The sequence below is a fragment of the Megascapheus bottae genome, chromosome 17 (genome assembly GCF_031878675.1).
Source record: "Megascapheus bottae isolate mThoBot1 chromosome 17, mThoBot2.hap1, whole genome shotgun sequence".
NCBI lineage: Eukaryota > Metazoa > Chordata > Mammalia > Rodentia > Geomyidae > Megascapheus > Megascapheus bottae.
In genome coordinates this window covers 37,735,697-37,758,341 of record NC_143525.1, presented here as the reverse complement: position 1 = coordinate 37,758,341, position 22,645 = coordinate 37,735,697, and the positions used below count along the sequence as shown (strand labels likewise).

General features: G+C 48.8%; 1 protein-coding gene across 4 annotated transcripts; it reads right to left on the bottom strand.

Annotated features, from left to right (window-relative positions):
• Positions 1-572: 572 nt before the first annotated feature.
• On the bottom strand, positions 573-20,388 carry LOC150051870 (nucleoside diphosphate kinase B). 4 transcript variants are annotated; one of them, XM_090351042.1, is made up of 7 exons: positions 18,582-18,711; positions 14,533-14,634; positions 11,199-11,311; positions 5,656-5,785; positions 4,651-4,752; positions 1,897-2,009; positions 573-815 (listed from the first exon to the last, which is right to left on the bottom strand). In XM_090351042.1, the coding sequence occupies exons 1-7, from the start codon at positions 18,705-18,707 to the stop codon at positions 698-700; spliced, it is 804 nt and encodes a 267-aa protein (XP_090207168.1). In that variant the 5' UTR covers positions 18,708-18,711; the 3' UTR covers positions 573-697. The 4 variants fall into 4 exon arrangements, with proteins under 4 accessions (XP_090207168.1, XP_090207165.1, XP_090207167.1 ...); XM_090351039.1 differs by lacking the exons at positions 11,199-11,311; positions 14,533-14,634; positions 18,582-18,711 and adding an exon at positions 6,043-6,145; XM_090351041.1 differs by lacking the exons at positions 573-815; positions 1,897-2,009; positions 4,651-4,752; positions 5,656-5,785 and adding exons at positions 9,957-10,330; positions 19,644-19,887.
• Positions 20,389-22,645: the final 2,257 nt, after the last annotated feature.

The following is a 22,645-nucleotide window of genomic DNA, read 5'->3' as shown; positions in this document are numbered from 1 at the left end:
TAAAATTTCTAGGCTATCTACTCCTAAAAAACAGTACACTAAATACATTGGAGTCAGGCACAAGTGGCTTACTCCTATAATTCTCAGAGGTTGAGATTGTAGGGCGAGGGTTTGGAGCTAGCCTAGGCAGAGAAATCTGGAACTCATCTCCAGACAGAAATGAGTGGTAGAACAGCAGCCATGAATTCAAGCCCCAATGTAATAAACCAGATAATAACCTTGGCTTCCATGGCTGTGGGACTAACCTATGGAGCAGGTGTGGACTAGACCGGTGAACGGCGTGGTTTTTTAAATGGTAATTACAATGGTAGGTACTATCCCTATTTCACCTGTCTTCAGACTTCCACAAATGTAAATCTGGAACATTTGACTAGTATTTGTCTATACTCGTATCCAACTCCTACAAACCCTTAAACACACACAGCCAGAGGCACACCTCGCCCTTCTCCCTACTTTTCCTGAGTCTTCAACTACACCCACATTTGGAGAAAGAAATGATTCCTCAGGTAATGCCACTACACCAGGGAAACAAAGTGACTTCTCAGCATCAAATGAGCACAGGACTCTGTACCCCTAGTTCCAAAGGCTTTATTGGTAAATATGCTTTAGAAAAGTTCCATCATGTCAGTAAAATGGAGAGCTGGGTCCAGACACTCAGGTATTGCTAAGTGACCATGATCCCCTGCTGTGTGCACTTCTATTCATAGATCCAGTCATGAGCACAAGACTTATAATCAACCAATTCTTCAGGCTTAAACCATAAGCTGATTTCCTTTTCAGCACTTTTGACTGAGTCACTGCCGTGAATGATGTTCCTAAGAAACAGAACAGTTACTGGTTACCGTGTGTATTTAATGGGTTATAGCAAAGGAAGCCTTGCCCCAAAGTGTTTTAAAACAAATTATGAGCCTAGAAAGATGCTTAGTTTAAGCCCCTTTCTTATGTCTGAATGTCATCAGTGTTTTGATGTGACTACATTGTACACTGGAGAGGAAACCAAAGGGTTAGATATCACAACCCTGGATGCCGGGGAGGGGTGGGGGGGCCTGCAAAGCTAGAACCCATCCTTCCCCACAATTAAGTACCTGCTGTATCACATAGTTTCCTTGGGCAAAGGCCTAGGTAGGATTTTAAGTAACTTGGGAAACAGCTATTTATGAAAGCTTTTATGTAATGCTAATTAGCAACTGAAGTTCAAATTATCCTTTTTAAATGGGGATGTATACAAAACATTCTCTAGAGATGGGAGCTATTCAGACTGAGATCTGAGGATCATGGTTCAAAGCCTACTGATGCAGAAAACTCTGAGACTCTTATCTCCACTAAACTACCAAAAAGAAAGCCAGAAGGAAGCTGTGGCTCATTAAGTAAAAGAAGCTCAGGCACTGAGTTCAAGCCACAGGACCCGCACCAAAAAAAAAAAATGTTCTGGGGCCAGGAGTTTGGCCTAGTGGTAGAATGCTTGCCTGGCCTGCACAAAGACCCGAGTTCAATTCCTCCGTACCACATACATAGAAAAAAGCCAGAAGTAGTGGTATGGCTCAAGTGGTATAGTTTTAGCCTTGAGAAAGTCCAAGGACAGTGCTCAGGCCATGAGCTCAAGCCCAGGACTGGCAAAAAAATTAAAAAAAAAAAAGTTCTGTCCCAGTTTTTATTAGCATCTATAGTGCGGAGTTGTTTCACTGTATTTCTACACACAAGGTACCCAAATCAAAAGTCACCTCCCACTCTTTCCTCTTCCTCAAGTTTCAACAGCTTCCACTCTTGTACCTGCACACATGTATATTAAATACTCTGACCACATTCACTCCCATTCACCCACCCAGTGTCAAAATGTTCTTGGTTCCATTTAAATTCAGTTCATTCAAATAGCCCACCCCCACCCCCGGAACTCACCTGCCAACTTGAATGCAGAAGTCCCCTCGAATGGTGCCTGGCTTAGAATCTGCTGGATTGGTTTCTCCAAGCATCACTCGGCCGGTCTTCACCACATTCAGCCCCTCCCAGACCTTGACCAGAGGGAAGAAGGAATTACTGAAATAGATCTGCCTTCCCACCTAACAGCAGTCACCAAAGAGATCATCTAGATACTGTCACATAAGCCCACAAATATTGTAGAGGCCTCTAAGGGGAGGATGTGTGTGTGTGTGTGTGTGTGTGTGTGTGTGTGTGTGTGTGTGTGTGTGTGTGTGTGTGGAATAAGGAAGATGTACACAACTTGAAGTTTCCAATCTACCTTCAGTGGAAAACAAACCAGGACTAAAGGATTGCTGGTAGGAAGAGGCACTGTGGCTCAAGTGGTAAAGCGCTATCCTTGAACTGAAGAGCTCAGGGACAGTATCCAGGCCCAGAGTTCAAGTCCCATGACCCACCCCCCCCCAAAAAAAATGGCTAGTAAACACTATGACAGATGGGTATGTGGATGACAAGGACCCCAAAAGACAAGGACAGCAAGAGTGACATAAAAGGGAAAGTACTCCAGAGAAGAACACAAGAAAGACACGGGATTAGAAAATTGTCCTTCAAGAGATTTCGCTGTCTTCAGATTACACCCTCAAGAGTTACTCCCAACAGAACATGTAAGCCTTCTAGAAGATTCTTTGTGGAGAACTTTTGCTTCAGGTATCACATAATTGGTGTTTTTATCTTTGTCCTGGAGTTTGAACTCAACAGCTTTGCACTTTCAGCTGGCACTCTACCATCTGGGCCAAGCTGAGCTTTTTGCTAATTGGAGACAGAGTCCCTAAAACTATTCTGTTCCAGATGCTAGGGTTGGTTTGTTCATTTGTTTATGTGGTACTGATAAATCAAATCCAGGGCTTCATCCATGTTAGTCAAGCAACCCTACCACTAAGCCATATTCCTAACCCCTTGTTTCTGGTTTTCTTTTTGTTTGGACAGTCCTGGAGCTTGAACTGAGAGGGCCAGGCACTATTCCTGAGCTTTTGTGCTCAAGGATAGCACCCTACCACCTGAGCCACAGCTCCACCTCCAGCTTCTCTGGTGTTAATTGGAGCTGAGTCTCCCAGGCTTTTCAGACTCTCCTGCCCTGGCTGGTTTCAAACCAAAATCCTCAGACCTAAGTATCCTGTGCAGTTTAGGATTACAGGTATGAGCTACAGCTAGTTTCGAACCTCAATCATCTATGTCACAGTCTCATGAGAAGCTAGGGTTACAAACATGAGACTGGCACCTGGTACATTCGAATTTTCCATGAGAAATATCTGAAGTGCATTTATTTGTTTTTGGTGGTACTGGAGTTTGAGCTTTACTGCTAGAAGTAACACCCCTAGACCTAGCACTATAGTCAAAAACACCTATCAGAAGGAGGGAAGGAATGACATTATCCAAAGAGAAATGTACTCATTACCTGACTTGTGTAACTTGTAACCCCTTCCCCGTTCATCACCTTTATAATAAATTATTAAACAGGGGCCGGGAGTTTAGCCTAGTGGTAGAGTGCTTGCCTAGCATGCATGAAGACCTGGGTTTGATTCCTCGGTACCACATACATAGCAAAAAGCCAGAAGTGGTGCTGTGGCTCAAGTGGTAGAACCCTAGCCTTGAGAAAATCCAGGGACCGTGCTCAGACCCTGAGCCCAAGCCCAGGACTTGCAAAAAAAAAAAAAAAAATCTATTAAACAGGAAATTTAGCAGCTTTTTGTCTTTTTTTTTTTTTTTTTTTGCCAGTCCTTGGCCATGAACTCAGGGCCTGAGCACTGTCCTTGGACTTTCTCAAGGCTAGAGCTCTACCACTTGAGCCTCAGCACCACTTCCAGCTTTTTTCTATGTATGTGGTACCGAGGAATCGAACCCGGGTCTTCATGCATGCTAGGCAAGCACTTTAACCACTAGGCCAAATTCCCGGCCCCAGCTTTTTGTCTTTAAGGCAGAAGAAATTGACCCAGATGGTCAATCTGGGTCCTTTTTTCTAAGATCTTGGTTTCTGTAGCTTACCTTAGTACAGAGGAACTTATTCTACAGCCCTAGGCATGCAAGTCAAAGCTAGCAAAGCAAGTACCCCATACCTCCTCCTGCTCAGCCCTTAGCCCTTTTTGCTAAACTCTGATTCCACTTTTAACCCCTCCCAAGCTTCAGTTTAACCAAACACCAGCAGGCTCTATCTGCAAAGCAGAATTTAGGCTGGTAACCATGAGGAAGGGGGTTAGTATAAGAACAGACCACACAGCAAGAAGGCTTGGGGATTCATCCAAGTTCAAGGCCAGGATGAGCAAAAGAGCAAGGTCCCGGTCCTTCATGGATTAGTTGGTAAAACTAATATTCTAATTAATTAAAATAATGTTCATACCGGGCATGGTGGCTCACGCCAGTAATCCTAGCTACTCAGGAGGCTGAGATCTGAAGATCAAGGTTCAAAGCCAGCCTGGGCACAAAAGGACTTGAGACCAATAAACCTCTAAAAAAACGGAAGGTGGTAGCCTTGAGCTCAGGGACAGCGCCCAGGCCCAAAGGTAGGGCAGTAGCCTGAGCTGAAGAGCTCAGGGATAGCGCCCAGGCCAAGACTCAAGACATACAATAAATTAATTAAAATGTTCATAAGTTATAGCATAAAAAGACAAAAACACTCAGCCACAGAGCCATTTCCCGGGTTCCTCTCAGCTGTCTCCCATCCTTTTCCCCAGCACTCACCATGGCTACCACGGGTCCGGAGTTCATATATTTCACCAGCCCGGGGAAGAAGGGACGGTCCTTCAGGTCAATGTAGTGTTGCTTCAGGTGTTCCTCGGAGGCCTGACATTCAGAGGGTCCCATCAGGAGACCAAATGGAAAGGCTCCGATGTGGCTCCAACCCCTCTTCCCAAGTCCACACGGCAGGTTTTACCAGACACCCACCGGTCTAGTATTTCTGCCTACTCGTGAGGCACATATTGTTAAAATCCAGATCAAATCATGATGCCATGCTAACGGGGGGGAGGGGGGGGGCTGCTGTGATCATAAAAATGTCCCTGCGCTGCCAATGATTTGCTAATCCTCAGCAGAGGATCTCGACTTCGGGAACCGAAGGGTGGCGGCAGAGGACGGATATGCCCGATCGAGAGACCACATCAGAGCCCTCGGGCCTCCTCAAGCCTCCTCCCCCTTTGGGACCACATCCTTTTCACTGGGGGGACCTCATGTACATCCCAGTACTTAGGTGCTTACCCCTTGAAAGGGTCGTGGCTTGGATCTGAACCCCACATGAAAGATGGAAACTACAGTCAGTGCACCCCCACCCCCACCCCACCACCACACGTGCCCAATGCAGAGACACCCAGCACCTCAAACCTCCATCCTCGCCAAGTTTCAAGGCTGCTTCGTAACCCCAGGGCGGCGCGCCCCATCCCGTGCCCGCGCAGGCCCACGTGGGCCGGAAGGAAACCCAGGCTCCTCTCCACTCCCGGCTGCGCCCCCGCCCCGCGCCCCACCCGGGCCGGCCAGATGCCCGGGCAGACCCAGGTGCCGGCCCCGGGCAGCAGTCACCTTCCCAAGGGCACCGGCTCCTCCCGGGCCTGGAGCGGGCGCGGGGACACCGGGAACCGGCCCCGGGGTTCTCGGGAAGGAGAGACGCGGGCCGGCCGCTGCCCAACAGCTGCTGGGAGGACAAAGCGCCGGCCAGCCGGCGGGGGGCGGGGGCGGGGGCGGGGGGCGCGTTACCCGCAGGAACTTCATGGCCACCAGGCGGAATCCCTTCTGCTCGAAGCGCTTGATGATCTCGCCCACCAGGCCTCGCTGCACGCCGTCGGGCTTGATGGCGATGAAGGTCCGCTCCGCGTTGGCCATGGCTCTGCGGGGCCAGAGGTGCGGTCAGGGCGGCCGGCCGGGGACACAGGGTCCCGGGTCCAGGAAGCCACGTGGGCGTCGGCCCGGCCTCCGCCACCACCCGGCCGGGGACACGTGGCTGCCCGGCCGCGGCCGCCCCGCCCGGCCGCCAGCCGGAGAGGGGACGCGGAGAGGGTGGGGGAAAGACCCAGAGAGGGCAGCGGGACGGTGGGGAGGGCGCGAAGGGGGGCGAGGGGCCCAGAGAGGGCGCCCCGGCCTTACCGGAAAGCTGGGGGACCCGGACGCAGCGGCGGCGGCGGCGGCGAGAGGACGGAGACGGAGCGCGACCACCGGGAGGAGGGGCGAAGGGTGGGGCCGCCCACGACTGGTCGACCAACCCCGGAGGCCCAGCGCCCCGCAGGCCGGCGCTCGGTCCCCGCCCAGCGGCCCCGCGTGCCCGCCTCCCCTGGCAGAACCAAAGAGGGTTCCCAGCAGGAAGTGATCTGTGGAAAGACGCACGGACACACACTCGCGCACAGTGGGGCCCTCCCTCAGCTCTGACACCCCAAAGTCCTTCCATATGTTCCACCACCCTTAAAATCCAGCCGTCCGTCTCTCTCCTCGGTGTGGGCCCTTAGTAGAGCGCCCCCGCCTTTCCCTTCCAAACGGGCAATCAACTTCTCCACTGCGGCCTGGGCCCCAACAGAATCTCCCTGCGCCCCCGCCTCCACTTACACTCCCCTGGCCATGGAATGGCGCGCGACAGCTCGTGGGAGGGTAGCCCTTGTTGTCTGCCCATCCCCTGGCTAACCTGTCTCCTCCATCCAGCCTCTTCCTGTCCCTGACGGCTGGCCTTGAGCCTCCCTGTTCCCATCCAGGGATGGAGGTCCCAGCGCACCCAGCACTACCATGAGCTAAGTTATTCAGCTCACGCTGGGCCAGACCTGGGACAAGATTATTCTAGATTCTTCTAGAAGTTAGGCCTATTGATTTGCAGACTCTGCCTAAACCCTGTCTACTTTGCACAAAAACTAACCTCTCTGTACGTCCTCACCCCCAAACCTCTACTTCCACTTTTTTGGGGGGTGGGGGTGGGGGGAGGGGTGATGAGGCTTGAACTCCGGGCCTGGGCACTGTCCCTGAGCTCTTCAGCTCAAGGTTATAGCCCTATCCCTAGGCCTGGGTGTTGTTCCTGAGCTCTTTAGCTCAGGCTACCACCCTACCCCTGAACCACAGCCCCACTTCTCCTGGCAGGCTTGTCCAAGCTGGAGCCTTGAACATTCCGAGGCATTAATTAACAGTGTTTGTGGCCCAGGCCCTGAGCCAAAATTCCTTAAACCCACCTGTAAATATTCCACATTCTGACCAATTAAATACCATCTACCCAGGTAGACAGAACATACCTTTCCTTTCACCGGCTCTCAAGGATGGCCTGCCACTTTGTACGTGCTCCTAATAAACTATTTAGACTGCTTTTTCCCTTAGAATCCCAACAAGCCCTATCTTGGAGTAGCTTAAATTCCATTGTGAGATTTCACTGCCACATTTGGAGTGACTCCAATCCATTTGATCAAAAGAAAACCTTTCCTGATGTGTGTGTCTCTGTGTGTGTGTGTGTGTGTGTGTGTGTGTGTGTGTGTGTGGTGTGTGTGTGTACTATGGCCTGAACTCAAGAACTGTGTGTTGTCCCTTAGCTTTTATGCCCAACACTGGTGCTGTACTAGTTGAGCCACACCTCTATTTCTGGATATTTTGGAATTTGCTGGAAATAAGAGTCTCACACAGACTTTTCTGCCTGAGCTGGCTTTTATTTATTTATATTTATTTTTTTTATTTTTATTTATTTATTTATTTATTTATTTTTGCCAGTCCTTGGCTTGAGCTCAGAGCCTGATCACTGTCCTTGGACTTTCTCAAGGCTAGAGCTCTTCCACTTGAGCCTCAGCACCACTTCTGGCTTTTTTCTATGTATGTGGTACCGAGGAATTGAACCTGGGTCTTTGTGCATGCTAGGCAAGCACTCTACCCCTAGGCCAAACTCCTGGCCTGAGCTGGCTTTTAATCTCCCATCTCTGATCTCAGCATCCAGTCACTACTAGTATAAGAATGAGCCACTAGCCCTGGCTTCTGGTGTCTCGAATAGTAAGCCTTCCTATGTGGGTCTTGGGAAGCCGCTGGACTTACACCATTCCCCAGTGACTCTGGCACCCCACTGACCACCTGTGCCTAACCAAGTGGGTGTAGTCCAGACCTTGCCTGCCACATTCATTGACTTTCTCAAACCTGGTTGTAGAACATGAACCCAGGACACACTCTGGGCCTCAATCTGAAGCACACTTCCTCTGGATTTTGTTTTTTGCTTCCAAAGGATTTGGAAGCTTCAGTGGACATTTCCCTGTCCAGTGCACCGCACTTTGCCCCTTAGTGGGGTTTACTAATACCTGCAGTACAGAGTTCCAACCCTCACTTTGCACTGCTCCTTTCCTTTCTAGACATTGTTCTAACTAGGAAAGCTGAAACCCTTTATCTTACCACACACATTCATTCCCCAAGGGTCTTGATACTCCCTTCCCACTCTAAAATACCCCGTGCTATTTGTAACAGACATGCATCACACCCCAAGCTGCCCTGTCTGGACAGACCTTCCAAGAAGCCCCTTCCCTCTGTTGTCTCTAGCAACTACAAAAATGCCAAGAAGGGAGGTGGGGATTTAGCTCAGTGGGAAGAACACTTGCCTAGCAAGTGCAAAGCCCTGAGTCCAGGCCTCAGCTCTGCAGGAAAAGAAAAGAAAACCTGCTAAAGTTTATAGCAAACATTAGTTGCTCCAAGCTCACATCTATAATCCTAGCTACTCAGGAGACTGAAATCTGAGGACTGCAGTTCAAAACCAGCCTGGGCAGAAAAGTCCATGCAACTCTTATCTCAGAAAAAGACAGAAGTGGGCCTGCAGTTCAAGTGGTAGAGCACTAGCTTTGAGCAAAAGTTCAGGGACAACTACCAAGCCCTGAGTATAAGCTTCAGGACCAGGGCGTTGGTGGGGGGGTGGGGAGGGAATTAGTTGCTTCCCCTATCCCTCCTCCAGTATTTACTCTCCCTTCTAGGTAAAATTTAAGAATTTTATCTACATACAAGGTTACCCAAATAAAGATAGACAGTTTCTGTTTTGTTAGTAATGCAGCCTTGTGACTAAGTCAGTTCTGGCCAGTGGAATATGAGGGCAAACAGATATTATAAATCCAGAGTTTTACTTTTTTTTTTTTTTTTTTTTTTTGCCAGTCCTGGGTTTCAGCTCAGGGCCTGAACACTGACCTTGGACTTTCTCAAGGCTAGAGCTCTACCCCTTGAGCTTCAGCACCACTTCCAGCTTTTTTTCTATGTATGTGGTACCGAGGAATCGAACCCGGGTCTTCATGCATGCTAGGCAAGCACTCTACCACTAGGCCAAACTCCAGGCCCCCAGAGTTTTACTTTCTTGTTTGGATTCTTCTGCCATAGTTTCCCGAGTGCTACGATTTGCACAGGGTCTTACTTTTGGCCTAAGCTAGCCTGGACTGCAATCTTCCTATTTACACTACCCTACCACAGCTGGCGTGTGAGGTTCCTACCACTGTACTCCGCTTTTTCCATGGAGATGTGGGCTTAGTAAATTTTTGGCAGGGGTAGCCTTGAACTACAATCCTGATCCCCCAGTCCAGAGCAACTAGGATTACCACGCTGGCTTCTACACTCTCTTTCTCTTGTTTTCTTTTTTTTTTTGACCAGTTGTGGGACATGAACTCAGGGCCTAGGCACTGTCCGTGGACACTTTGCTCAAGGTTAGCACTCTGCCACTTGAAGCACAGCACCACTTCTGGCTTTTTCTGTGTCTGTGGTATTGAGGAATTAAACCCAGGGCTTTGTACATGCTAGGCAAGCAAGCACTCTACCACTAGGCCACACTCCCAGCCTAGACTCTCTTAAACATGACCCTCCCGTCTCCACCCTATTGGTGTTAGGCTCAGAGGTGTACAACACCTCTGCTCTATCTTTTACTTCTGAAGGACCTTCTGTGTCAAGGAGTCTTTACAACCTAGCAGAGATTCTCCACAGGTACTTGTTAATTGACTCAGTGCCGAAAGTAGATGGGATGGACGCAGGGGGAAAAGAATCAGGCAAAAATTAACTACATATATGTACATATAAATAATTGACACACTCACTTAGTATAAAGGAAATAAGTAATGCAAAGCAACACAGCAGTATAAAGTAACACACACATCAACTATTCCTACATAGAGATGAAACATTTTAATCCAGTGGCAGCATTTAACACTGTACAGGGAGCACTCTGCCTCGAGAACATTCCTCTAGGTTGTAAGGAAGTTCCAGAAATAACTGAATTTGCTAGTGGGGTCCCTTGCCCATGGGAATGGGGAGGGAGTGGACAGGAAAAGCATCCTAGCCTGTCCCCTGTCACTCATAGATCCAGTCCTGTGCACAGCTCTTGTAATCCACCAGTTCCTCAGGCCGAAACCACAAGCTGATCTCCTTCTCTGCACTCTCCACGGAATCGCTGCCATGAATGATGTTCCTGGGTGGGGGAGAGAGGACTGTGTTACTAAGACCAGGATTAACTGCCAAGGAGTGCCCTGGAAAGCCAAAGGTCTGTGCTCTTGAGATCACATCAGAAGAAAAACCCACATGGCAAAACCCGTGGAAAGATGGATACAAGTTGTGAGAGCTTTCAGGGAGAACTGTGGCCAGGTTCTGCACTCACCAGACACAGCCTCAGTGGAAAAAATCATCTCAAAGTCCACAGGAGGAAGACAATGCACCGACTTAAAATGGGCCTGCCAATGGGACCACATTCATTTCCAGCCTCAGAAACACAAATTCTTGTGGTGATTCATTTAGCTGTTAGAAAAGAATGGGAAAACACACACACACACACACACACTCACACACACACACACACACATCTTGCCAGCTACCAGAGGATCGAGCCTATAATCCACCTGCTCAGGAGGCTCTGATTTGAGGATCATGGTTCAAAGCCAGCCCAGGCAGAAAAGTCTCTGTGAGACTCCTGCCTCCACTCAAAAAGTAGGAGTGGCACTGTGGTTCAAAGTGGTAGAGTGCTAGCCTGGAGCAAAAGAGCTCAGAGACAGTGCCCAGGCTGCACAACAGAAAAAAAAAAAAAAAAAAGCAAAATCCACCAAATCTGCCTGTTGACAGTGGTTCACACTTAAAATCATAGCTACTCAGGAGGCTGAGATCTGAGGATAATGGTTCAAAGGGAGAAAAGTCAGTGAGATTTTCAAGCACCAAAAAGGCCAGAAATGGAGCTATGGAGCAAGAGCTAGAAAGCTAGTTTTGAGCAGAAGGAAAAAAAAAAAAAAAAAAGAAAGGAAAGACCCTGAGGGACAATGCCCAGGCCCTAAGTTCAAGCTCAATCTCACCTGCCAACATGGATGCAGAAGTCTCCACGGATGGTGCCTGGCTTGGAATCTGCAGGGTTGGTCTCTCCAAGCATCACTCGGCCTGTCTTTACCACATTCAGACCCTCCCAGACCTCCGAGGACAAAAGAAGACATAGTCAAGAAAGAAAAACAATCTCAATAGAAAATCTGGCAACTACTGGAAAATTAACTTCAGTGGATGAGTACCTACCTACCTACCTAGTGCAAAGATCTGAGTTCAAACGCCTTATCTACCAAAATTACTTTTTTTTTTTGCCAGTCCTGGGCTTGAGCTCAGGGCTTGAGCACTGTCCTTGGACTTTCTCAAGGCTAGCACTCTACCACTTGAGCCTCAGCACCACTTCCGGCTTTTTGCTATGTATGTGGGGTACCAAGGATCGAACCCGGGGTCTTCATGCATACTAGGCAAGCACTCTACCACTAGGTCAAACTCCCAGCCCCTGGACACATCTTTAGAGCTTCTACTTATTCCAGCATGGGGGATACTAGTCTCTCTGCCCTCTCTCTTGTCTGTCTAAAATCCATTCTCCCCATAGCATCCACAGTAGCCATTACAGAATGTTAAAGGAAGTGTGAAACCTCCCACAGTGTCCTAGCACTCATGATGGCCCCCTGCCTGTGCCCCAAACCTACCTCACCCCATCTTCTCTTCTACTTGCCCGATTTCAGCTATGCCAACCATCTTCAAAAAAAGCCATCTCCAGTCAGGGAACAGTGGCTCAATCATAAAATCTTAAGCTATTCGGGAGATTTGAGGATCCTGGTTCAAAGCCAGCCCAGGTTGGAAAGTTCTCAAGGTTCTATCTCTAGTTGAATCAGCTGAAAAACTGGACTGGAGGTATGACTCAAGTGGTAGAGCATCGGCTGTGAGTGAAAAAGTCAAGCAAGAGCACAAGACCTTGAGTTCAAGCAGCCCTGGTACCATCCCATACATACACATACACATGTGCACATGTGCGCACACACACACACACACACACACAACACAATAATAAACAAATAAACTTTTAGAAGCAGCAGCAGCCAACCTCCCTTACATGTTGTGCTGCATACTATAGTTCTAGCACTAAGAGCAGAAGCAGGAGGGTCAAGAGTTCAGTCATTCTGGTCTACATAATTAAACCCTGTCTCAAAAACACCAAAACCAAAGGGGCCAGGTGTGGTGACACACCCTATTATTCCACACTATAATATACACACTGTAATCCCAACCACTCAACAAGCAGAAGTAGAAGGATTGCTACTGGAGGCAAGCCATGGCAAAAATACATGACTTGAACTGAGGAGTACTGGCTCACGTGGTACAGAAATTGCCTAGCAAGCCAGGGTCCCTGACTTCAATCACCACAACACTGCCAAGCCTCTCCAACGTGGCTCCTCTGTATCAGTTGTTTTATTGCTTGGGAATGTTCCTTACTGATATTTTATATATGGCAGGGTTGTCCTTGTCATTGAGGCATTAGTTTGAAAATCATACTCCTAAAACATATAATTTACAGTTGTCATGCAGCCAGGCATCGTGGCTCATGCCTGTAATACTTGCTACTCAAGAGGCTGAGACCTGGAAGATTAAGCTTTAAGTCACCCTGAGCTGAAAGTCTCTGAGAGTTCATCTTCAATTAACTAGAAAAATACCAGGATCACGAGGCATGGTGGCTCACGCTACACAGAGGATGAGATCTGAGGATCAAGGTTCAAAGCCAGTCCAAACACTAAAAAGTCCCCGAGACTCTTATCTCCAATTAATCACCAGAAAACCTGAAATGGCACTGTGACTCCAGGGGTAGGGCAGTAGCCTTGAGCTGAAGAGCTCAGAGACAACACCCAGGCCCAGAGTTCAAGTCTCCCCCAAAAGAAAAATACCAGAATAGAGGTATGGCTCAAGTGGTATAGCGACAACTATGAGCAAGAAAACATATCCAAAGCATCAGGCCCTGAATTCAAGGTCTAGGACGAGTACTGAATGACTGAGTAACTCAGTTAGCTCGTCAGCCTGTTTCATTTTTGGTGGTATCACTTAGCACTATTTAATAAATACTTCATAACTCCTTTATTATCACCTCCACCCCCTTTAAAAGATTAAACAAGGTCTGAGAATGTATCCTAGAGGTAGACCAGTGCCCTAGAATGTGGAAGATCTGGGACAAATCCTCAGCCTATACACACCAAAAAAAGGCAGCCAAGAAAACTATGAAAATCTAATACTCTTTTCTGTCTCATTCATGACTGTGTCATCAGTATCAAAAAGAGTGGTTGGCACAAATATAAGAAGAAATGCTAGCTGGGGCCAGTGGTTCACACCTGTAATCCTAGCTACTCAGGAGGCTGGAATCTAAGGACTGTAATTTGAAGCCAGCTCTGGCTTCCTCATGACTCTTTTGCTGGCTTTGAACCTCGAACTTCAGATCTCAGCCTCCTAAGGAGCTAGGTGTTAGCCACCGCACCCAGCCATAAGACTGTACCTCCAATTAACCACCAAACAACTAGAAGCAGAGCTGTGGTTCAATGTTCTACAGTGCTAGCCTTGAGCAAAAGAGCCCAGGGACTGCATCTAAGTCCTGAGTTTAAGCCCTGAAAAAAAATTAAAAATAGAAAATATATTTTAGGGGCCAGGAGTTTGGCCTAGTGGTACAGTCCTTGCCTAGCATACACAAAGACCCTGGTTGGATTTCTCGTTAGCATGTACATAGAAAAAAAGCAGGAAGTGGTGCTGAGGCTCAAGTGGTAGAGCTCTAGCCTTGAGAAAGGCCAAGGACAGTGCTCAGGCCCTAAGCTCAAGCTCAGGACTGGCAATATATATATATATATATATATATATATATATATATATATATATATATATATATTTTTTTTTTTTTTTTTTTTTTTAAAGAAGGAGAGCCAGGAGCGTAGCCTAGTGGTAGAGTGCTCACCTAGTATGCACAAAGACCAGGGTTCGACTCCTCAGCACCACATACACAGAAAAAGCTGGAAGTGGTGCTGTGGCTCAAGTAGCAGCATACTAGCTTTGAGCAAAAGTGCCAAAAAATAGTGCTCAGGCCTTGAGTTCAAGCCCCAAGAATAGTTTAAAAAAAAAGGGGGGGGGAGAAAGAAGAAGCAGCAGAAGCAGCAGCAGCAGCAGCAGCAATGGATCCTTGGATAAATATTCTCTTCTAACCATGGGTCTTCAGCCCAGACAACTGACTCCTACCATAACTGTTCAATCCCACCAATCCAATTCCTTTGCAGCAATGAGGATCTGACATGAGACACAGGAAACGTAACACTCAGCAACAGTCATTCTCAACAATCTCCCCCACTCAATCCCACTCACCATGGCAACCACTGGCCCTGAGTGCATGTACTTCACCAGGCCTGGAAAGAATGGACGGTCCTTCAGGTCAATGTAGTGTTCCTTGAGAAGATCTTCAGAAGCCTATTTCACAGGGCAACAGATGAGGACTGGGAGCAAAGTGTCTATAAACCAGCAATGTAATTATCCCCTCATTCATCCTGCTATCCAGAATATAATATAATATAATTTGTGTTACAGCCCAATTTTCCCTTCACACTACCAGAGGGCAGGGTTTCTGCAGTTTTCAACCAAAATTTCCCCTGCTTGCCCTTGATGAGTCTGAATAAAATGATGTTGGAACTGAATCCAACCATTGCATGTGACACAGGGAACTTAGCAGTACAATGAATTTCTTTCTTTTTTTTTTTTTTTGGCTAGTCCTGGACTTGAGCTCAGGGCCTGAGCACTGTCCTTGGACTTTCTCAAGGCTAGAGCTCTACCACTTGAGCCTCAGCACCACTTCCGGCTTTTTTCTATGTATGTGGTACCAAAGAATCGAACCCGGGTTTCCATGCATGCTAGGCAAGCACTTTAACCACTAGGCCAAACTCCTGGCCCAGTACAATGAATTTCTATTCCAGGGCAAACTCCAACTCAAACACCAAAGGGAACCTTAGGCATTTGGTCAGCAGCAGTGTGAATCAGGATAGCTCCTGGAAATGCTTCACATTTATTCAGAGGATATAGGTGCCATGTGGTAATTCCAACAGGTATCTAAACCATTCCAGAGTATGTGATAGCTAACAATGAACACTTCTGCACAAGAATGAGTCAGAACCTCACCCAGCAAGGACGGCATGTGGGAACAAATCACACTAGCTGACGGGGAAGCCATCTGCTTAGTCCCTGTTGATCTATGCTCTACCCTTCCACAGCATCTACTCTTGCTAAGGGTCTAGCACGGCCCCCCCAAGTTTTTCTGATTCTGCAGAACTGCATCCTACAAGGCATACTGAACACTTTAGATATTTGCTATTAAAACTCCAAATTCAGAACCCCCTATCACTCAATCACTGGGATTTCAACTTTGCCAAATAAAATTGTATGGTAGGGAACCACTCTTCACCCTGTCTCTTTCTTTTTTTTTTTTTTTTTGCCAGTCCTGGGCTTGAGCTCAGGGCCTGAGCACTGTCCTTGGACTTTCTCAAGGCTAGCGCTCTACCACTTGAGCCTCAGCACCACTTCCGGCTTTTTTCTATGTATGTGGTACCGAGGAATCGAACCTGGGTCTTCATGCATGCTAGGCAAGCACTTTAACCACTAGGCCAAACTCCCGGCCCACACCCTGTCTCTTTCTATTCAAAGAAAGGCTTATAGAGGTAGTCTCCTAATGCTTACTGACTTGACCTTCTCTGACCAACATACTCTTTTAATTCTATTCATTGCTTCCAATTATCTTTAGCCTACAAAAGAGATTACAGACTGTTGTAGGATGGAGAAAGTACATACTTCAATTTTTTCTTGTTTCCTAGATCCTTAACAGGTTTTTTTCCCTCCCTCCGTTCCTTCTTTCCTTTCTCTCCCTCCCTCCTTCCTTTGTCCTGGGACTTGAACTCAGGGCCAGGGACTGTCTCTGAGCTTCTTTTCCTAGTGCTCTATCACTTGAGCCACAGTGCCACTTTCAGACTTTTCTGTTTATGTGGTACTGAGGAATTGAACCCAGGGATTCATGCATGGTAGGCAAGCATTCTACCACTGAGCGACATTCCCAGCCACCTTAACAGATTTAAATTACCCTTCGGAGTCAAGGCAAATAGCTTTCCTTCCATTCTTCATGGAATCCTTAGCTTTCCTCAGACAACACAAAGGAAAAATGTCTTTACTTAAGGGTAAGAGAAAGCCAGGTTAAAATCCTAGCTGCAGCACTGACTGTAAGCCAGTAGGCACAGCACCAAACCTCTGTAAGCCTGTTTCCTCACTGCCAACAACCATGGGAATAGGATGAAGTACCCCCCTGACCCATCGTGAAAGCCAACTACCTAACTGACTCATTCCTAAAGATGGAACTACGGCTCAAGTGGTAGAACACCAACCTTGAGTAAAATTATCAGCTGAAAACATGAAGCTCTTAAGTTCAAGCTCCAGTTCCACCACACACCAAAAAAAAGAAAAATAAGAAATAATTCCTTTCATTTTACTTTCAAAACCTAATTTAAATATGCAAACCTAGCCATGCACTGATGGCTTACACCTGTAATCCTACCTACTCAGGAGGCTGAGATCTGAGGATCCCAGTTCAAAGCCAGCCTGGACACCAAAGTCTGGAAGACTCTTCTCTCCAATTAACCACCAGAAAACCAGGAATGGTGCTGGGGCTCAAAGTGGTAGAGTGCTAGCCTTGAACTGAAGAGCTCAGGAACAACACCCCAGCCTAGTGTTCAAGCCCTAGGACCACCACCAACAGCAAAAACAACTACAAAGGAGGGTCCAAAACTGATTCACTTAGTGGGAAAAATACTGTTTGCAAATTTAAGAATATGAATTCTTATCTTGGATTTGTTTGAAAGAGGGTTCTTAGCCACCAGATTTTTGCATTTATTCAAATACTGCTTTGTATGCACCTGGCAGCTGTGTCTGCATTCCTGCAGTTATGACAGGAGCCCTGCCAAGGGCAAAACCAGTCTTCCCCCATCACCCAATGGTACCTGACCCATGATAGACACTAAGCAGGTAGTAACTGGTGATTTAAAATGTTTCCTGCTTGAGCCGGGAGTTTGGCCTAGTGGTAGAGTGCTTGCCTAGCATGCACGAAGACCTGGGTTCAATTTCTCAGTACCACATACAAAGAAAAAAGCCAGAAGTCGTGCTGAGGCTCAAGTGGTAGAGCTCTAGCCTTGAGAAAGTCCAAGGACAGTGCTCAGGCCCTGAGCTCAAGCCCAGGACTGGCAAAAAAAAAAAAAAAAAAAAAAAAGTATATATAAATCACAAAATATAAAAAGTATTTCCTTCTGGGAGTTTAGCCTAGTGGTAGAGTGCTTGTCTAGCATGCACAAAGACCCGGGTTCGATTCCTCGGTGCCACATATGTAAAGCTGGAAGTGGTACTAAGGCTCAAGTGATAGAGCTCTAGCCTTGAGAAAGTCCAAGGACAGTGCTCAGGCACTGAGCTCAAGCCCAGGACTGGCAAATAAAAAAAAAAAAAAAAAAAAAGAAAAGAAGGGGCCCGGGAGTTTGGCCTAGCGGTTAAAGTGCTTGACTAGCATGCACAAAGACCCGGGTTCGATTCCTTGGTATCCCACATACACAACCAAGCCGGAAGTGGCAGAGACGAGACGAGACGGCGACAGAGAGCGAAAGAAGCGAGCTGAGCTGAAGTGAACAGAGTGGTGGCCGAGCGAGCGGGGCCGGAGCGAGCAGGACCGGAGCGAGCGAGCCGAGCCAGAGCCAGCGAGGCCGGAGCGAGAAGGGGCCGGAGCGAGCAGAGCCAGGAGCAAGCGAGAGCTGGCCGGGCCGGAGCGAGCGAGCGAGCGAGCGGGGCCAGAGCAAGCCAGGAGCAGGGCCGGGCCGGAGCGAGCGGGGCCAAGAGCAAGCTGGAGCGAGCCGGGCGGAAGCAAGCGGGGCCAGAGCGAGCGGGGCCTGAGCTAGAAAGAGGGCCTAGCAAAAAAGAAGAGAAATAAGTGTGAACCACCAGCACCTTGCCAGAATAAAAACATTATTATTATTAAAAAAAAAAAAGTTTCCTGCTTGAATACTCCTGCTTCAAAGGGCTGGGAGTTCAGGAGCAGGGGTGGGGGTTTTCAGAAATCATCTGCATAGGAAACTAGGGATCAGGAGCTCAAACACATCCTGAGCTGAGTCAGAAATCACAGGGTTGCATAATGTGTGGGGTTCTTCACTGCTAAGGGTAAATGATAGACTATTCTTGGAAGTCCAAAATAACTTGGTTTGTTCCCAAGATTCAGCAAACATGCTTAGTCACTGAGGAGCTTTCAGGTTTTAAGACACCTTACTACAGAGAAGTCAAAAAAGAAAGGCAAACTGAGAAATTAATGAACAGGACAAAGGAATCAAAATTGGAAGTCCACTCACCTGCATAAACTTCAAACCAACAAGATGGAATCCCTTCTGCTCAAAACGCTTCATGATTTCCCCCACAAGACCCCGCTGGACCCCATCAGGCTTGATAGCAATGAAGGTGCGCTCTGTGCAGGCCATGGTCCTGGGGGCAAGTAGAGGGATCAACCAGCACTGACACTCCCATTCACAGCATCATCCTTCCCAAGCACATCACCCCCAAAGCTGGCTTAAAACTGTCCTGCCTACCCCAAGTCTCTCTATTAAAACCCCTGTTCCTCTCCAGCCCGTTTGTATATGAAATAATGTCCAAGGGGGGGGACTGTCATTTCTATCCCATTTGATTTAGTAAATTTCTTCAGTACTGTGATGGAATAAAGAGATGTTTAAAAAAAAAAAAGTCAGGGCGGGGGGCTGGGAGTGTGGTCTAATGGTAGTACGCTAGCCTGTCATGCTCGAAGCCCTGGGTTCGATTCCCCATACCTACATACGCAGAAAAGGCTGGACGTGGCACTGTGGTTCTGGTTCTAGCCTTGAGCAGAAAGTGTCCAAGGCCAGTGTCTACGCCCTGAGTTCAAGCCCCAGGACTGGCAGGACTGGCAAAGACATCCTCTTTCTCAATAATCCGGGTTGGGAAAAACAGCACTGATGTATTTTTACTAATGTCGAAGTGACATCTGCTATCAGGCAGTTAAGAAATAGTGTGACCAGCCGGGAGTTTGGCCTAGTGGTAGAGTGCTTGCCTAGCATGCATGAAGACCCGGGTTCGATTCCTTGGTACCACATACATAGGAAAAAGCTGAAGTGGTGCTGAGGCTCAAGTGGTAGAGCTCTAGCCTTGAGAAAGTTCAGGGACAGTGCTCAGGCCCTGAGCTCAAGCCCAGGACTGGCAAAAAAAGAAAGAAATAGTGTGACCTTCTCTGGTATTAGGACTGGAAGCGTTTTTTCAGCGACTATTCAGGACCTCCCCCTTTTATATTGCAAGTGAAGAGCAAAGAGGACACCCCTCTCCTTGAAACAATGTTGGGGGGCTTGCCACACCCCAACCGGCTCTTTCTTCTTGAGGTCACCACTTACAACAGCACTTAAAGGCTGTCTTCCAACTTGCTGGTTTCGTGTCTGCCGTCAGCCCTGTCTGGGGCCGCACACCAGGCTGGTTTACTTCCAGCCCAGCAGTCAACAAGAGCCACCTCCTCCTTCCCCTCCCCGAAAGCCTTCAATGTCGGTCCTTCCAAGAAACAGAGAAAGGGCCCGACGACCAGCCGGAGCCCCTCCGATGGCACTCGGGGCGAGCACGGTCTCCCCGGAGTGACCCGGAGCTGACGCGCCACCCTCCCAGGCGCCCTCCACCCGGACGGCTCGCAGCGCCGGCCTCCGTTCGGCGAGCACAGCCGGCGGCGAGCACACCCCGCGGCGAGCACACCCCGCGGCGAGCACACCCCGCGGCGAGCACAGCCGGCGGCGAGCACAGCCGGCGGCGAGCACACCCCGCGGCGAGCACACCCCGCGGCGAGCACACCCCGCGGCGAGCACACCCCGCGGCGAGCACAGCCGGCGGCGAGCACAGCCGGCGGCGAGCACACCCCGCGGCGAGCACACCCCGCGGGGCCACCTCTGGACGGAGCGCCGGGCTGGGAGGGGGAGTCAGGCGCCGTCCCCGCGCAGGGCGGCCCGATGGGGAAGGCTGCGGGGACCAAGGGCAGCCCACGTGGCCGGGGGAGGCGCGGGCGAGTCTGCGGCGGTCCTTCCCGCCCGTCCGGGCCCCGATCCCCGCTCACGCGTTCAGCCGCCGGGGCTTTAACTCGGGCCGCGGCCGTCGATCCCGGAACGACTGTGCGCGGGCCAAACGCCGCCCCCCCTTCCCGGGGACGTCTTTCTGGGGAGCAACCTCCCGGGCTGCACTTCCGGCGCCGGGCCTCAAGCGCTTCCGCCCGGCTGCCATGTTCTGTGTGGGGCTGGTTCTCTCCCCGAAAAGCTCTGAGTCACTTCCTGCGTTCGGAGCCGGCCAGCCTGCCGAGCGGGGGCGCTCGCAGCTCGCGGGAAGACCGGAGGAGACCTGGTCCCTCGGGTTGGTGAACGAGGGCTGCTGTGTGCTGTGTCCTGGGGAGAAAGCTGTGTTCTCCTGTCCGGGGCTTCTGGTGGGGTTGAGAGAAGGAGCAAATAAAATGAACGAATTGGCATGTAAATGCGGTGAAGAAGAAACTGAACGGGAGGGAGATAAGCGTGGCGGGAATCCCTCTGGGGAAACGATCGTGAACGCTGGGTCACCAGAGAACTATCCAGGAATTGGGGCGGGGGGGGGCACTGAGTGGTAAATATGGCAGTAGGCGGGCTGAGGTGCATAAACTCAGTAGGAAAGCCTTTGCCCTACCTGGGTGTGGGGGCTGCATGTCTGCAACCCCAGCATTCAGCAAGTGGACGCTCAGGAGGATCGCCTACCAACGTGTTACACAATATCACTCCACACGAGCTGGGGCTCCTAGTTCTAATCCTAGTCACTCAGAAGGCTGAGATCTCAGGATCTTGAAGCCAGCTGGAGCAGGAAAGTCCAAGAGACTCCAGTTAACCAGCAAAAAGCCAGAACGTGGAACTATGGTGCAAATGGTAGAGTGCTACCCTTCATGGAGAAAGCTCAGGGACAGCGCCTAAGCCCAGAGTTTCAAGCTCCAGCATAGGCAAAGAAAAGGGGATCATTCAAAATAGATTGCATAACTAAAGGTAAGGCTATTAAACTTTTTCTTAGTGTAGTTAAAAAATTCTCAAGCCCTAGGTTAGAAGCAGTGAAGTTTTAGACTTGATGCCGAAAGCACAGAGTACATGACTCAAGTGCTAGAGCAACTGCCTCGCAAGGGCAGCACTTCAAATTTATTTTATTTTTATTTTTTTTTTGCCAGTACTGGCTTGGGCTCAGGGCCTGAGCACTGTCCTTGGACTTTTTTAAGGCTTAGCACTCTACCACTTGAGCCTCAGCACCACTTCCAGCTTTTTTCTATGTATGTGGTACCGGGGAATCGAACCCTGGTCTTCGTGCATGCTAGGCAAGAACTCTACCACTAGGCCAAACTCCTGGCCCCAGCGCTTAGAATTTAAACCTATGTATCACCACCACCACCACCATTGGGGGGCAAGGGGAAAGTAAGGATACCAAAAGCATAACCCAAAAAAGGGAAAAGTTGAAATCAGATCTGACTTAAATTAGAAATTTGCTCTGAGAAAAATCCTGTGAAGAAAACAACAGAAAATTCAAATGGAAAAAAAAACAAAAACACCACATGTAGTTGACTCCTTACCCAAACTAAACTCAAAACTAAAATATGGGGCCACAATTAGCCTAGTGGTAGAGTGCTTGCCTAGCATGCACAAAGCCCTAGGTTCCATTCCCCAGTACAACATACACTGCAAGTGGTGCTGTGGCTCAAGTGGTAGAGTGCTAGCCTTGAGAATGGCCAAGGACAGTGTTCAGGCCCTGAGTTTAAGCCCCAGGACTGACCAAAAAAAATATCTTTAAAAAAATCTATATGTGTGTATAAATGTGTATAGTATCCAATAACAAAAGAGAGAGCTGGGAATGTGGCCTAGTGGTAGAGTGCTTGCCTAGCATACATGAAGCCCTGGGTTCAATTCCTCAGTAACACATAAACAGAAAAAGCCAGATGTGTCGGGGTCCTTTGTCCCCGGTCCCTCTCGACTAGTAGGAGGGATGGGGAAAAATATGCCCCGACCGGTACGAGCCTCGAGAGGAAAGGACCCACTGACCTCCCGCACTCAGCCTTCCTTCTCCCGAGCACAAACAGAGATGCCATGCACCTTCATCAAGGCAGGAAAATCTCTCTATTCCCCAAATCCTTCCTCCTTGTATTCGGTGCTGTAGCCTATCAGCACAACAAGTGGGCAGGACAAAGAGGTCCACATGTTTACCTCTACTACAGGTCTCAGCAGAAAGTTATTAGACATGGGCTTACTCCACCCCCAAAAAGATGTGGTGCTGTGGCTCAAGTACTAGAGTGCTACCCTTGAGCAAAAAGAAGCTCAGGGATAGTGTCCTGAGTTCAAGCCTAGGACTCGAAAAAAAAAAAGTT